Genomic DNA, 16,115 nt, shown 5'->3' on the forward strand with positions numbered 1-16,115 from the left:
CAACTACGCCACGTTCGGTCACTGAAATGACCTTTTTATCCCCATTCAGATATTCAGAACTTCAGCGGATCTTCTTACTCGTGTCTACATGCCTGGAAGTATTGACCAGAGAGCAGTAGGCCCGGGTTCGAGTCTGACCTGCAGTCCTTTGCTGCATGTCTTCCCCTCTCTCCCCTCTTTCCTGACTATATCCACTGTTTCTACCCAATAAAGGCTAAAAGGGAAAATAAATAAATAAGAATAATCTTTTTTTTTTTTAAAAAAGGTCCGGCAGCAAAGACACTGCTTCACTCCAGAAAAAATAACGTTTTTAAATTGGCGTCTTTCTGGACAACTCATATGTTGTCATATGTAGACTCATGTTTGTTATAGGCCAATATGTCATCAAGCTGATAAATATCTGTCAGGGCAATATAGAGTTAACAATTGCTAACTTTCTTAGGCTGCTAGGATTTTGATGCTGTTCTTCTACGTTTTTGCACTTCGAGACAAAACCACAAAGCAGAGGCATTTGGAAAGCTTTAGCATTTTAGTGATTAGAAAGGTGAGGCTGTTCTCAGTACAGGTTTTACAGACTGTCACTGCTGCAGCTGTTTAAAGGAAACTCATCAGCCAACCATCACTTTCATATTTCTGGCAGGAGCAGCACGAACAAGCACAGATCCTACAGGAGAAGAGCTGTGAATCAAAGCTTGGCCATCTGGATACTCATGGTTTCTTTGCATGCTGTCTTACAACACTGTATTATATTCTTAATATGCCATTTTTAATGACGTTTTTAAGTAAAGGTATGATCTAAATAATCTTGTATTTGACACAAGCGACGTCATAAAAAGTCGTCTTACTTTGAGAATTCTGTGTGGTTATTTTGGCACATTCTGTATCCTGTTCATCACAGATGAAACAGGAGGACGACATTTAGCCTGAAATGTGTCATTTTGTCCCATGTGAGTCATGTCATGATAATTGAGTGTTAACTGAAAGAGCTTTGTGTGTGTCCATCGACGCAGCTCTACTTTGCAATCATCCAGGCGGTACACGAGCGAGACGCGATTATCTCAGCGGCAACATAAATCAAGAGGGACGTTGTTGTGTGATTTACATAACTGATACGGTGATATATCAAACTTTATAGAGTGGAACTCTAATTTGTAACAGACAGAGTGACACAAACGCACACGCACGGACACAAACACGCACAGAATTCGGTTCACCCTGTCCAACGAGTAAACACCGGTCGTCCTTCACCATATGAAGTACACAGCAGTGTGCAAACACACAACCCATTTGATTACATTTGCTCATTATTTTCTCATGCAAATTAAACCCTGAACCAATCGTAACTTTCACAGACAAATGCACATAGACATCACACACTGAAACAAAAACAAAAGCACACACACACACACATACAGACCAGCCTGCAAACACACTCCTAGCTCCCACTCAGAGTAAATCATCTGTGGGTGCCAATAGGGGAACAGAGGTAAAAGGTTTGAGTTACGGTGCCTGAACGGGACAACGGTCTCAGGTTCCGCCTGGAAAACCATTTCCCAGAAACTGCTGAGAACAGGCGGCAGTGTAATTTCGCCCCTCCGTTGTAAATCAACCAGCCAAACACCAACAAATTACAGCGCTCATACGTCTAGCTTAGATATACTACCTCCTCTACAGTTTTCTCTCCCACAGAGAGCCAAAAGTTGAGGAAAGTTCCATTAGTTAGCACGGTGGGGACATCACTAACAGTTAAAGGTTTGATTCCCACTGAGAGATGGCCTTTCTAAAAAGTGTCTGTCCACCCCCAAGCGCTGAGTGTCGTTTTCGATGAGTCAGCCTGACAGGTTTGCCTGACAAATTGCGTGAGCAGGTTGAGTGTTTTAATGTGCCCCAACTTAGACATCACTTTGGTTTCACATTTGACCTGAAAAGGTTAGATTGACCTCCGGTGGTGCTGTGGAGAAAAGAGGCTCCCTCATTTCTTGTTAGAAAAGGTCAGTTTGTCTTACAAAACAATCCAACAGTGAACTGGAAAGAAAATTTAAGGAATAGCTTTTAGTGGTTCTGCCGTCCGTCTGTGTCCGTCTTCGGTTTTGTTTCTACTCGGATCATTATGATGGTCAAATACAAAGAGTCGGTTTTAGGACCGATCTAAAAGAAGTTTACTATATCATTATCACTGTTTTGGAAATGAAACAAAACGCTTTTCTGTAATGTGGTGCAGTATATACCACAGCTCGGCTGCAGCTTCTTCTTCTTATGAAAAATGAAGCAAATGAAGAAATTAAAACTTGTGTTCTTTCTAAGTGCCAGCAGGGGGCGAGTCCTCAGGCTGTCAACTTGTAAGGACGTCAATGGGCGGAGAAACTCTTTGCCTCATTTGAGTGGCCATCTTTAACTTTCATATATAGTCTGCACAATATACATTGCCAGTCCCGATTCAAGTCTCAATATTAGCACAGTGTGCCAAAAGAAATGAGACAAGGAAAAAAATGTGATTGAAGTATCTTTCTGGAAAGGTTTATGAGACTATTTCTAAGGCACGTCCACAAAGGATTTATCTATAAAAGGAGATTTTGAAACAAGATTGAACTTTCAAAGAGGTACTTGACCTTCCAGAATTCCTCTAATACAGTGACAACTTCTGGAAAGTCTCAAACAACCCAACAAAAACATCCAAAGAAAGTCACGTCTAAACTCAACAAAGGTCAGTTTATTACTCTGCTAACCTGAAGGCTCTGGGCTAAAATGGCAACATGAAGTGGTAAAGTGAAAATCAGTGCTATCCCAACAGTACATTAAGGCTTTTATTAATTTTGCATCAACAAAACCTTTTGGAAGAATACTCTATATGGATTTGTTCGAGGCCAAGAGTCTCATCACAGTTTGCATAAACCAAACAAAGACAAACAAATCATTCTACCAACGGTCAAAGCTGAGGGAAGCTGTATAAAGTGGAGATGCTATGTTGCTACAGGCCGACTTGTGATTATTGCAGAAAACATGAATTCTGCTCCCTTAAAGAAAGTCTCTGACAGTGACAGTGGGGACAATGGCAGGTCATCAGTCTGTCACTCTGGGGTATGCAGTGGTGCAGTGATCCTGAACACAAGAATTACCCCCCCTGTGAACGGCTTAAAAGCAATAAACTAAACTTATGGTGAAGTCAAAGTCAAGACTTGAACCCTACTGACATGCTGCAGCGTGAACTGAGAAAACAACAGATCCAGTGTGCATCCACTATGCAGTTCTGCAAAAATTTCCACAGCAGCCATGCAGAGGCCGATCTTTGATTATCGGAGGTGTCGGCTGCAGCTTTGTTGCTAAAGCTGGCACAACTAGCAATAAAAGCTGGGCCATTTACATGTTTTGGTAACTTTGGTACGTACAATTATGATTTAAAACAAGCATTTTAGGGCAACATCTTTGTGGCGGAAGTGGTTTGCAATGCCGCTGCAGGGGAGGCGGACACACCTGAGTAGCATCCGCAATCACGCCTTGTTGTTGTTGTTGGTAGGTGTATGACTGCAAGCTGCAAAGCTGCAGCCGTGTGATTGCGAACAGCAATAGTAATAACAAAGTATGCTGAAAAGCATAAAAATGTTATCGGGTCTGCCGTGGTTCATTTACAATCTTCTGTACTGAAAATGAATGCATTTGTAACACTCCAAATTCTCACCTAATCACTGAATGTTATGTAAATGTTAAACTCCACATGTGTAGGATTTAAGCTGAAAGCAATAAAAGATAATTTATTATGTTCGATTATGTCAGATTTCATTGTGATCCAATTTTAAGTCCGAACTCTGGTTCAGTTTCAGATTTCCTACCTGTGGGGAACTCGGCCGGCACTACATCAGTATCTCCAGCAACCAGCGAGGGCACGATCCACGTGTAGCCATAGCCCGTGATTCCAACAGAGTGGGCCACCTCAAAGATAGTGTTGGCCTCTTCTTTTGTGCAATAGAGAAGAATAACAGGGCTCTGGAGTTTCTTCAGCTGGTTCTGGATCTTCGAATCGCCGTCGTCCACAGACATGTCAAGTAGTAGAACTTCCTCTAATTCCCATCCCACAAAGCTGTTCTCGATGGTACTACGAATCTGCAGTGGGTAGAAGGGGCTGATTACCACAATGTACTTTGCTTTAGTCTTTAACAAGACAAAAAAATTCAAACCCTATTATTTTTATCAACAGTGTGTTTCAATGTGTGTTTGACTTGCATTTTAGTTTATTGTTCCAAGATGAAGCAGTTTATTAAAAACAAAGTGGCTACATCACTAGATTGAATTGGAATTTCTTTTACTTAGCACTTCACTTCACAGATCCAGCATTTGGGTTTATACAAATTACTAAATGTTTATAAAACACATCTCTAATCAGCATCATACAGTTTGTGTTACAAAGCACCTGAAAACCCCTGGGACTGAAAAATACAGTCATGCAGTTATTCAAGCGCTTTCAAAAGAAAGTCAGTCTCCAAAGACTACCATGTTAAAACTTTGCAGCTGAAATACACGTGTTTACAGTCTGGTACACAAAATGCTTTTAATTTATCTTTCTACCCATGACAACTATACAGAGGGTGATTTTTTTTAAACAACTTTTAAGGCTTAAAGTCAGGCCTCTGTAGCTGATAGCTGACTGCTAGGCTAATCAGAGTCACTGAACACTGAAGTGCGTTTGTCGTGTCCGTGCCTTTTGGAGCATCCATCCATCCATCCATCCATCCATTTGCTTCCACTTATCCTTTTCAGGGTCGTGGGGGGTGCTGGAGCCTATCCCAGCTGTTATAGGGCGAGAGGCGGGGTACACCCTGAACAGGTCGCCAGTCTGTCGCAGGGCTAACACACAGTTGCTTGTGGTTTTAGTGAGTAAAACTGTAGTGCTTTATGTGTTAAAACCAAGCGTCTAAATCAAATTCAAAATTATATTATATATATTTTGTCTGTTAGTACATTTATGTTTTAATCTAACTTGTAACTACATTTATTTTTGGACTTTTTTTGAATTATTATTTTTATTATTTAATTGTTATTATCCATGATTGCAAAGATTTGGGAGTATAAGTGAATATTCTGACTAATATCTGACTTAGATATTTGATATTTAAAAATGCCTAGGCTTTTGGGAACACATCCACATCACAAGTTCTGCATCTCTTTCATCCTGATTGATTGTATGTGTTGTATCAGCTGCACAGTTACCTTGGTGACAAAGTCCTGATAACCCGGGTAGTACGTTGTGACAATGGAGAAGATGTACCAGTCGTATTCCTCCATGATGTTCAAAATGACTGATGCCTGCTGCTCGATGGAGGGGCCGAACTGAAAGAACATGGAGTTGTCATCCTGAAAGTGACAGAAAAACACACAGAAGGACAAAGATGTGGAGTGTAAACGGTTATGCAACAACACTGGTCTGAACTTTAATTTAGGTGGCTGCGCACACGCAGAGGAGAATAGTTGCTACTTAAAGGACGGCGGTGTTTTTGTAACATTATTGGTGTGAACATTAATTTTGTTGCCTTTATTCTCTCGCTCGCAGAGGGAAAGAGCGAGAGGACACCAGTGGTCTTGTAATGATACCGGTCATGATTTTCATTAGTTGCCTTTATGACTCCGTTAATGAGTTTGTACACGGGGGTGGCTGGAGCAAATTCTGAGGGCTTCAAGCTGCTGTCCTTAATCTCACAGGTCGTGTTCATCATTTTTGTTTTCATTAAAGCCAACAAGGCCATTTTTTTAGCCCGCACAGTACTAGATTTAAATAACAAACAAGAAATGGCACACAGTAACCCTTGACTGAGTCTGTCTGCTGGGAGAAACTCAGTCTAGAGACGTTAAATGTACACCAAACCAAACAGCATTACAGACACTCCAATAAACACTGCTTACATACTGATATCCAAGCCTGCGTCTTGCCGTGAGTGTTGAAACAGAATACCGAGGTGGACAGAAGAAGAGGAGGAGGTGAGAAATACTCGTCTAGACAGGACTCTGCAGTTCTGCAACATGAGCAGGTTATTTTGCATGTGTGTTTGTGTCTGTGAGTCATTCTGCGAGTGTCCAACTTGCGTGTACACAATGTACAGTAGTGTGTTTATGGTCACAGCATTCATAAGATAAGATAAGATAAGATAAGATAACCTTTATTAGTCCCACACGTGGGAAATTTGTTTTGTCACAGCAGGAAGTGGACAGTGCAAAAGTTATGAGGCAAAAATTAGGATACAATAAGAATAAATACAGTACACAACTGCACAGAATAGAATAAAAATAAAATACTATATACAGTAGAATAAAATAAAATAAATATACAATAAGATAAAATGCTTCTAATGTGGCAAATGATATGAATGAGAATGAGGTTGTTTTTTTGTTTTTTTTTAATTGCATGTGAGCAAATTGAAGCTGACAGTAAGACCAGGCAAACAGGCAGACCTGGTGCCGGCGTCTTAGGACTCTTTATGCACTTCATTCATCATCAAAGGCTAACCTGGCCCTCCCAGGGGATTCACGTGGGTTGATCTGTTACCTTGTTGCTGCATTAACGAGATCAGGGCTGCGCGATTGAGGCAGCATGTCGAGGTGTACGGCGAGCATGTAAGATGAGAACTCTCGCAAGTAATGAGGGTAACACGTTGCATCCATGAGGGTGAAAACATGTCATTATCCCCATGCTGCTTGAAATATAAACACAGCTCCGGCGCAGGAGCTGTGTCTCCAGATCATGAAAAAATGATGCGAGCTCTGACGTCGTGCCGTGTTTCGCTGCTAACTCGAATCCATTTGTTGCTCAACTTTCTGTCTCTTCTCCGCCCCTTCTTCTCTCATTCTTCATCTCTATCCATCTCGTCTCTCGCTCTGCCGTCCCATTAATACCACTGGAATTACTGCCGGGGCACGGTTATAATTGAATTTCCAGACTTGTGCACTCCCGCTTCCCCCCCACTTTATCCTCTATAGAGCACCCCTGCCGCCCTGCCTCCCCACCACCATTTCCCCTGGCCTTCTCCTTCTATCTCTCTTTTCTTAAGAGCAGTATTAATGTGCTGTCCAGCACACTCATTCAGAGTGCCAGAGGTCTGCAGAATTTTCATTAGCCTTTGAGAAAAGTACACGCTCAAAGAAGAGCAAGGCAAATGCAAAATCGGGAGGTGGGGTTTGGAGATACTGGAGAAAGAAAAAAAAGAAAAGACGCTGGTAGCTTGACTAAAATGAAGTGCTGCAAACACCACTCTTCATTTACAGCAACAATAATTAGGGCCTGGCCACATTATCACCTCTGCTGGCATGAGGTGATCGATTAGCGAGCATTAAAATTCCCACAGGGGGATTTGAGGGCCAGCAAGTCAGTCAGCCAGGCACAAGAAGCCGGCCAGCAAGGCTTTGAAAACGCCTCAGAGCCGCTCACTGTCCTCTCTGTGGATCCACAGCTGACGTCAGTGCTGGCTACTGTACACAGGCAACAATACACTATACAACACAATACGCTGGGATGAATGGCCGGTGGAGACAGGGGAGAGAGAGAGATGGAGAGATACAAGGAGAGGCAGAGAAAGAGCAGATAAAACCACAGAAGAGAGAGCTGATAAGAGAAAAGAGCAGAGAGAAACCAAAGGGAGGGAAAAGGAATTAAGCAAGCTAGGGAAAAAAAGATAGAGATGTACAAAAAATGTTTTTAAAAAAAGCAGTGGGGATGTAGCTGAGATTTGAAGCCTCCAGAGGGACAGAGGCAGAGGACAATGTGGTGACAATGGGATGAATGGAGAAGAACAGGGCAGGCTGGCAGACGGCTGTGATCCTGCATGGAGCGAGTGAGGGGCAGGAAGCCAGGAGTCAGTGAAGGAGCAGGCAAACGGAGGTGTGTGAGCGCGTATGTGAATGTGTGTGTATGTGTGTGTGTCAGGCAGTCAGCCACCCATTTACAGAGGAGGCTAAGCCTGAGTTGTTCAACCACAGAGACAGGACTTCTGCTGTCAGAAAGAGGAAGAGAGAGGAGAGACACGTGTGCCTTCCTCTGTGCGAAACGTGTGTGTTTGTGCAAAATAGAGATGTATGTATGCGAGCATGTGTTTGTATGTGTGTCGATGGGAGCGAAGTCAGGTATTACTCAGGTTGTAGGGATGCTGTCACATTATGGGAGGCATCCCTCTAATGAGGACAAAAAGCAAGTCCCATGAAAAAACTCTAATTTGTATCCAAAGGCTGGCATAAGCTTAGGTTTAGACTCCCCCTACCTCATCCATCAACTGGGCAGACTAATAAGGAAACTAAAGGCAATGCACTGGCTGCCGCATGTCATCTGCAAATCTCCATTCCTATGTGATCCACTGAAGTTAATGTAATGTATTCTGGGCATACGACTGTGCGTGTGAGCACCTCTATTAATACATATGTGTGTGATTTTCTGCCTCTAATGTTGCCTCAGTGTGCCTGCGTGTCTGCAGTTGAGTAGATTTAGCCTCATAAAGGCTCTGTACTAGGTATGCACGTGTGTGTGTGTGTGTGTGTATTCTGTGGTTGATAGGTCTTGGTCTGCCAGAGTTGCCTGCTCTGCCCCAGAGCCTCCAAATGAGTGCACTCACACACTCCTGGAGCAGTTATTTGACTTGGAGAGGAGAGAGAGTCAATAACTCAGGTATTTCAATTACACACACAGGGGCACATCAGTGACTGCAAAAGAAATAGACCCACTTCCAATCTTGCTCTGGAATATGCACACACACATACAAAAATACACACACATAATTCGCTTTAAACACACATATAAACACATTTAGGCAGGCACAAAATCTCTTGTTAGCATACACACATACACAGCAGCAGCAGCAGCGGCAATCGAAACCCATCCTCCAAGTGAGGATTCCAACAAAAAGACAAATCAACACCGCAATCACAGAATAATACCAGGGTGCTGCTTTAGACACACACAGGCACTCACGCACACTCCACACAAATAATGACATAGTAAAACAACATGAGGAGCACCGTTAAACGGGAAAGTGCATCGCAGCGTGATCACATAAAGCACATACTAAATGGGAACACAGGGGTCAAGAGCAAGCATTTTTCGCTTACATTAGCTGCATTTTGCTTTCTGTAGCTACATGTTTACGTGCAGCTACAGATGTAACGCTCACGCTCCTTTGTGTTTTACTGCAACTGAAAACCAACATGGCGCCATTTGCGTAAAGATAAATCATGGCTGTCGGAGGGTACGTGTCAGCTGAGGTTTTAGTGGGAAGCAATTTGGAGTAATGGAGTGAACTAATATAGTTCCAAGGTAAGGTGTGCCAGTCCATTCGTCACCTGGTCTACTGTGAACATTTTATTTATTTTTGGTTTAGTTTGTGCTGATGTAATGTGGCTCTGAAGATGTTTTCGTGTAATTCAATTGTAATTAACTAACTATTTGTTTATCATTTTAAGCAGGCTTGGAATATATTGGAAATAAATCTTCTTGCTTTGCTATGTTATCCCTGCACGGCCCTGTAAATGCATGATTCACCATTTAAAAAGGAAAGCTTAACTTGTTTTGTAACTGCAAGCTTTCTGGGTAACTGTATCCTCATAATTATTACATCACAGCATACCATCCTGGAAGCAGTTAGTATTTCCTGGCAAAGAAAACTAACCTTCCTTCCTTTTGGCTAAGCTAAGCTAAGCTAGCCATACTAGCTAGCTTAGCTTAGCTTAGCCAAGCTGATATTTCAATACTAGCCAAGCTAGTATTGAAATATCAGCAATAAAAAAAGACATTGTTTTGTTTAACTTTAACAAGATCGAGAGTTAATATTTTGTATGATGAACTTTATTCTTCAGTAGTCTGATTTCTCTTAGGCAGCTTCTTGTTATGTCTTTAAGTAGTCTTCAGGAATAGTTCTCCAGGCTTTCTGAAGGACATTTAAAGCTCTTCTTTGGATGTCACTGCCTTTTATTCTGTTCTCTGTCAGGATGATCCCCCACTGCTTCAATAATGTAGATGTCTGGGCCAATCCATGTGTGTTTTTCTATCCAGGTATATTTTTCCGACGAGGCAGTGTGCTAAAAATGAAGGGGAGACACTTTTTTAGCTCAGTCTTGACCTCTCCTGAACAAATTGATGATGATTTGAACCAAAAATATCAAATCTGGATTCATAACTCCATAAAGTTGTTCCCACTGATTTTCAGCCCAGTTCTTGTGTAATCTAGCATGACACAGCCTTTTCCCTGTTTCCCTTCCTTAATAATGGCTTCTTGACAGCCTCCCTTCCATTGAGACTTCTTTCTAATGAGGCTTCAGTCAACAGTAGATGGATCGACTGAAGGGTCAGATGCATCTCGCAGGTCCTGTGTCAAGTCTTTGCTGTTCTGTTTTTCCTGTTTCTTAAGGACATGACAGATGCAGATACTGTTTATCTGCTGGAGATACTTTTTAGTCCCACCACTTCTTCTTTTGTCCTTTTGTCCAGGTTAAAAATGTTTAAGGACACACTGTACACCATGTCGAGATATGCCAGGTTTTCAGCTAATAGCTCTTTGAGAATCAGCTTGTTGGTGCAAAAATACTAGTTTATGCCTGTCTGTGTTATCTTTGGCATTTTTCACAGATTCAAGTAAAGAAATGGGAACAAATTATGTGCCGTAGTGACAGGCTGCTAGTAACAAAGAACCTAAAGATAACATTTAAAATAGGTTATTTGCTAAGCTTGCTGTTATGTGTAGACACAACACTCCTTTATCACTTGGGTAAGGTCTTTTTTTATGCTTGAATGATTTATTGGTGGCTTAACAAATAAACAAACATTTCTCTTAAAATGGTCAGGTGTAAATGCTGGACTGAAAATGAGTAAAAAAGCAGACCTTCAGAAAGCCTGGAGAACTATTGCTGGTCCATGGAAGCAAGAAGCATGATATGAATAAAGGGTGGCTTAAGACTACTGTACAGCACTGTAATTTTATGCCTGTAGGTTCGTATTTACTTTACATATCTTTAACTATGCCGTGTCTATTCCACGGCTCACAATGGAACAGACTTCATATTAAGAATGAATATTTATCCTGAATTCACAAGCATAAAAAAGCAAGAAAACCCCTTAACAGCATGTGAGAATGTGGGGCAAGGCTTAGATCCCAATTAACTCATAAGAACTGCTATTTTTATATAACTTTATGAGCAATATGTGTCATTGAGGCATCTGTTTTTAGGGAGGAAGTAGCATTCGGGGAAAAAAGAGGAGTGTGTGTGAAAGAGAGAGAGACAAAGACTGAGGTAGAGAAAGCCAGGGAGAGTGAGATGATGGTGTCTGTTGCTGGGAGGTTTTTGGCAATGCATATTTCTATCCTGCCTATAAAGGATCTTTTGAACTTGAGCGAGGGGGGTGGGGGGTTGTGCTATTGACTGCTGCTGCACTGCCTGATGGAACGAGAAGCTAGCCAGAGAGAGAGAGAGAGAGAGCGACTGAGACAGAGAAAAAGAGGATGGAGGGATGAAAAACAGAGAGCTGGAGTGGGAGGTGAGGCGGGAGGAAAGAGGGAACAGCTGGCCTTCGCTTGAATATAGTGAATTTAAAAGACAGTGGGCAGGAGATATAAACTCACCACAGCCACAGGCCTTCACACATACACACACACACACAGGCACGCAGTGGAGCTAGAAGCAGGGCGAGGCAACGCACACACAAACACACAAGTGTTCGTTTCCGATAAGGCCTGTGAGCATAAGCCACCATCACCATATGCACTACGTATTGATGACGAATCCTCCCCTCCTCCACCTCCCCGTCCCTCGTGCACTCTCTCTCTCCCTCTCTCGCTGCACCCACAATTATTATCTCTACCTCAATTAAACCTTGCCTCACTCGCGGTGTCTCTTTTTCCCTCCCGTGCTTCACTCTTCTCATGCTTCATCATCCCTTTTCTTATCATGGAAGTCTACTTATCTTTAATCAAACACATACAAGCTTAATTAGCTCACACATTTGTCAGACCATCATCTAATTAACACTGACCTTATTCTAAGTACTTTTCAAGTTAATTAAAAAAAAAGAAAAAAAAGAGCCCAGGTCGCCCTTATAATTTTTGACAGATTTTTCTTTAACATAATTGCGTTGCGACGTGACAGCTACGTCCCCTTCCAGGTATTTAAAGGATGAAAAGAACAAATTTAACAAACTGGTGTTTCGGTTCACGTCTTAACACAATCAGACAGCATCTGAGTGAACGATAATAGCACTTAACGCTCGGACTCGCCACAAACTCAGGCACAGACACACAAATGCACAGATTGTTTCTCTCTGGCCCATTTCTGCTCTAAGTTTAGCAGACGACCCACAGAGGGGCCTCTGCAGTCTGATGCCCTTCCTGCTGCTGCTCTTGTTTGTCCCCTGGTCCTTGTAGAACGGTAATAGGTCTTTCTTTGTGCGTGTCTGTCTGTGTGTCTCATAGAGTTAGGCTAAGAAGACTGAACAGGGTGGCTAGAGGGAAAGGTGAGCCTACAAATTAAATTGGTGTACTCTGGTTTTTATATCTGTGTCTCTGTGAGCCGCTGGGAGAGGCTAAGTGGATAAATGAGAAGATGGAGGTATAACTTTGGCAAGACTGATTTTTGTACGAGATCACAGACATATCATATTAGTCATTAGTCATTTACATTAGTCAAATGGTCCATCGGATCAGATCTGCAGTTGCTGATTCATCTTTACACCTGTGACTGAGGCCTTACTTTAAATGAGAAGCTCTCTTGCATTGAGGTTTCATGTGTGGAACCTTAACAAGTTGTAGGTATTTAACTCAGATTAAAGACTCCTTTAAATAGCAGCACACAGCTTTGGGACATGCTAGCAATTTAGCTGGCAATCGATAGCTAGCTTACTTGTTAAAGAAGTTAGCAAGTGTAAGAACCGAGCAGAGTTTCATTAGCTGATAATTTTTTGTGGGAAAGGTTAAGTTAACAAAAAAGACAACAGATAACCAGGACAGGATAAAATGTACCAAACACTTGGCTACTCCTCGCCCTAAAAGCTGTTTATGTTGTTTTGATTTGGAAAATATGTCCTGTGTGAATGAAAGAACAGGCTGCTCTGGCAATTTTTTCTTGCTCGTACTGTCTGATACTATTAATTACTTAAGGTTTGTAGTATGTTGCACAGCCAAAATAGAGACCTCACACAGGCAATACAAGTTACATGTAAAAGACTATTAACTATTTAATTTGAATTTAAGGTCCAAAGCAATGCGACTTGCTCAAAATGTATACAAGTACCATTAAAAGTACGAACAAAACAAAAATGAAGCGACAGTAAATGAAACAAGTAGGAAACATCCAGTGCAAATACAAAATTAAATCACCTCAAGCTAATCTGTCCATCATATCAGATCACGATGACTGAAGCATTGTGCCTATAGATACTCAAACGATTCACCCAAAGCCACCATGGTGAAAGTTAAAGAAGCGGTATGGGGAAAAGATCAATGATTCTTTGTTTTCGTTTCTCTCATTTGCGACTACACAACCATCATAAAAAGTGTGAGTAAGTCACAGATTCATGAGTGGAAGCGGGGACAGAGGAGACTCTGAGGTTCACCACAGAGTGTCCCAAAGTGGCTGTAAAGTGGTTTAGAGAGTCAGAGGGGTGAGCATGCTTCTATAGTCAGACATATTTGTTTTGTCCCTTGTTCAAGCAAAAGGGAAGTGGGGAAAGGTGATGCTAGCTTTAGCAAAGGGAAGCGACGCAGAGAGGAGGAGTGGGTAGAGGGGGGCACAGGTCAGTGAGATCCATATGACGGATGTTATTAATCCATTCATTCCATTCTTCTGCTGCTATCTCCACCATTCCAGGCATATCTACCGATTTCGATCTCCAGCTTTGGCTTGCCCTCAGCTTTCCCCACTCTCCCTCCTTTGGTCCCTTCTTCTGTCCTTCTAGTCTTTCCTCTTCCCCCTGTATTGTACAACCGCTAACTTCCTTCCTTCTCGTCTTCGGCTTCCCCTGCTAAAGTCCCTGTCTGCTTTCTTTCTGTTCCTCTCTGGCTCAATCCCTCTCTTCCTCCCTCTCTCCATCTATCATGCATCCCAGGGTGCACCTGGTCCGCGCTGTCAGCCGAAGGCCCCGAGCCATCGTCACGCTGGGGTTGTTTCTCACCACTTCACACTACAAAAACCGAATGCTCAAACACACACACACATATACATGCGCACGCTCAAACAGATTCCCATCTCCCCACTATCGGGCTTTCTTCACCTCACCCACAGATTCACAGTTTATCTACAATACGTCAGTATGTGGTGCAGTGAGAAAACAAAGGCCCAGGTCACTGTTTATCCTTAAGAATCGTAGAAACCGGCGAAACGCGCAAAAAGCCGAATCTTCACAAGGTAGAGAACGATGGAGGGGTGTGGAGGACGGGGATGAAGAGCAACGAGAAAAATAACAGTACTATTGATATGTGCTTCTGTGTTCTTTTCCTGGCAACACGATAAAGGCTCGCTCTCAGTCACTGTCTGTAGCGAGACCACCCTCTCTATCTCCGCTCGCCCTCTTCCTCCTCCTCCTTCTCCACCTCCTCGCCCCATCCTTTCCAAAGCAAAAGACTACCCTCTCTATCTCCCTCGTCTTTTATCTCCACTGCTCTTTTCCCATCCCCTGTGTTTTTGCCTTTACATTTAGGGCATTTAGCTGCTGCTCTCATCCACAGTGACTTAACGGGCACAACTGCAGAATGAGTCTCATTCTCTGACACCGAATCTAACAAATATTCTCGAACGCTGAAATTATGAGTGGAAGAAATTACTGAGAACACGTGTTAAAAATAAAAAAATAAAAAATAAAGAGGTTGATGTTTTCATCTCTCATCTCTGACTCACACAGACCACCCTCTCTGTCTCTGCTACACAAGTGAGGCTCCCCCCAGTGAAGACTTTCATTCACTGTGATGACAATTAAAATTCAAATCTGCTTTGCTGGCGTGACAGTGGCAGGGAGTTGTCTCCACAACACAAACATGTAACAAGACTACGGCTAAGACAATAAGCCAATCTGCACGCTCCTCTTCCCCTACCTCACTCATACTAAAGTCGAAATCTTTCAAACGTAGCCTATTTTTGACAGCATGTTTGTGTGGCCATTAAATGTATTTACACTCAGAGTAGTCGTTACTTGTAAGAATAAAGACATAAAAGCATTAAATTCAAACTGCCATCCCTTTGCAGTTTTTCACAGATTACTCATTGTTTTTATTCAGTTAATCCATTACCTTACATGTTTACTCTGTTCTCGTACTACTTTTGTGTCACTCGGCGATACTGCCTGAGATGCCTTGTCACGTAACTTCCATTAACAACATATTGCTAAATCTTACATGCACCCACATATCGGTGCAAATCCCTATTCTAATAACGACACATACAAGATCTTTCTCTTATGCGCTTTAATAATGTATTAAGGCTGACAGCAAAGTTGGTAAAAACCAGCTCAAAGGGCACTTGACAGAAAAATGTAGCGGTGGGAACGAGGCTCAGCTGCATGCCTGACGTCGGGTTCAGGCTACGCAACATTTTCATAGTTGAAGAGTAATAAAATATGACCCTTTTGAGACCAACAGACAAGACAGACGCCATACGACTGTACCCGGTCATTTTTTGTTGTTGAAGCCCAGTCTAGCAATAGCTGAGAAAAGGATATACACAAACAACAGCAACCAAAGTAGTTTTTAGGTAATCTTGCTAAAGACTGATGAGTTGCCATGGCGAGGCATCCGCAATCCACAAGGATCGCTGCTCCTGCTAGAGTGTTGGTCAGATATTAGTGAAATTTGCGCGCAATAATCCCCCACTGGGTCAAAGCCAAGGTCATGCTTGCAAACTCGTTGAAATGTTTAATTCGCATTTGTTAATGCAGTGATACCAACCAGTGAGAAGCAAACGTATCGCTTTCTTTCCACACTTCACACTAGGGTTGTGTTGATGGACAATGATGTCAGAGAGCTGGTCAAAGTTAATGACGATGGCTCGCCAATCAAGGCAATTTCTATCTAATTTCCCCACAGATGCATTAAATTAAAGCTGTCATTATGCAGAGATTCATAATAAATTAAATCTGCCAGGCCACAGTTTCGAGACGCACCTCCACATAT

General features: G+C 42.3%; 1 protein-coding gene across 5 annotated transcripts in view; it reads right to left on the bottom strand.

Annotated features, from left to right (window-relative positions):
• The window catches only part of grin2ba (glutamate receptor, ionotropic, N-methyl D-aspartate 2B, genome duplicate a), a 141,668-nt gene that overhangs the window by 61,501 nt on the left and 64,052 nt on the right, over window positions 1-16,115 (bottom strand). For all 5 annotated transcript variants that reach the window (XM_084926642.1, XM_084926640.1, XM_084926639.1 and 2 more), the window contains exons 5-6: window positions 5,203-5,346; window positions 3,828-4,098 (exon numbers count right to left, since the gene is read on the bottom strand). In XM_084926642.1, the coding sequence (XP_084782768.1) occupies window positions 3,828-4,098; window positions 5,203-5,346 (415 nt within the window). The remainder of the gene's footprint in view (window positions 1-3,827; window positions 4,099-5,202; window positions 5,347-16,115) is intronic.

This window comes from Perissodus microlepis, chromosome 4 (genome assembly GCF_051167445.1).
Source record: "Perissodus microlepis isolate ML-2025 ecotype Zambia chromosome 4, ASM5116744v1, whole genome shotgun sequence".
Taxonomy (NCBI): domain Eukaryota; kingdom Metazoa; phylum Chordata; class Actinopteri; order Cichliformes; family Cichlidae; genus Perissodus; species Perissodus microlepis.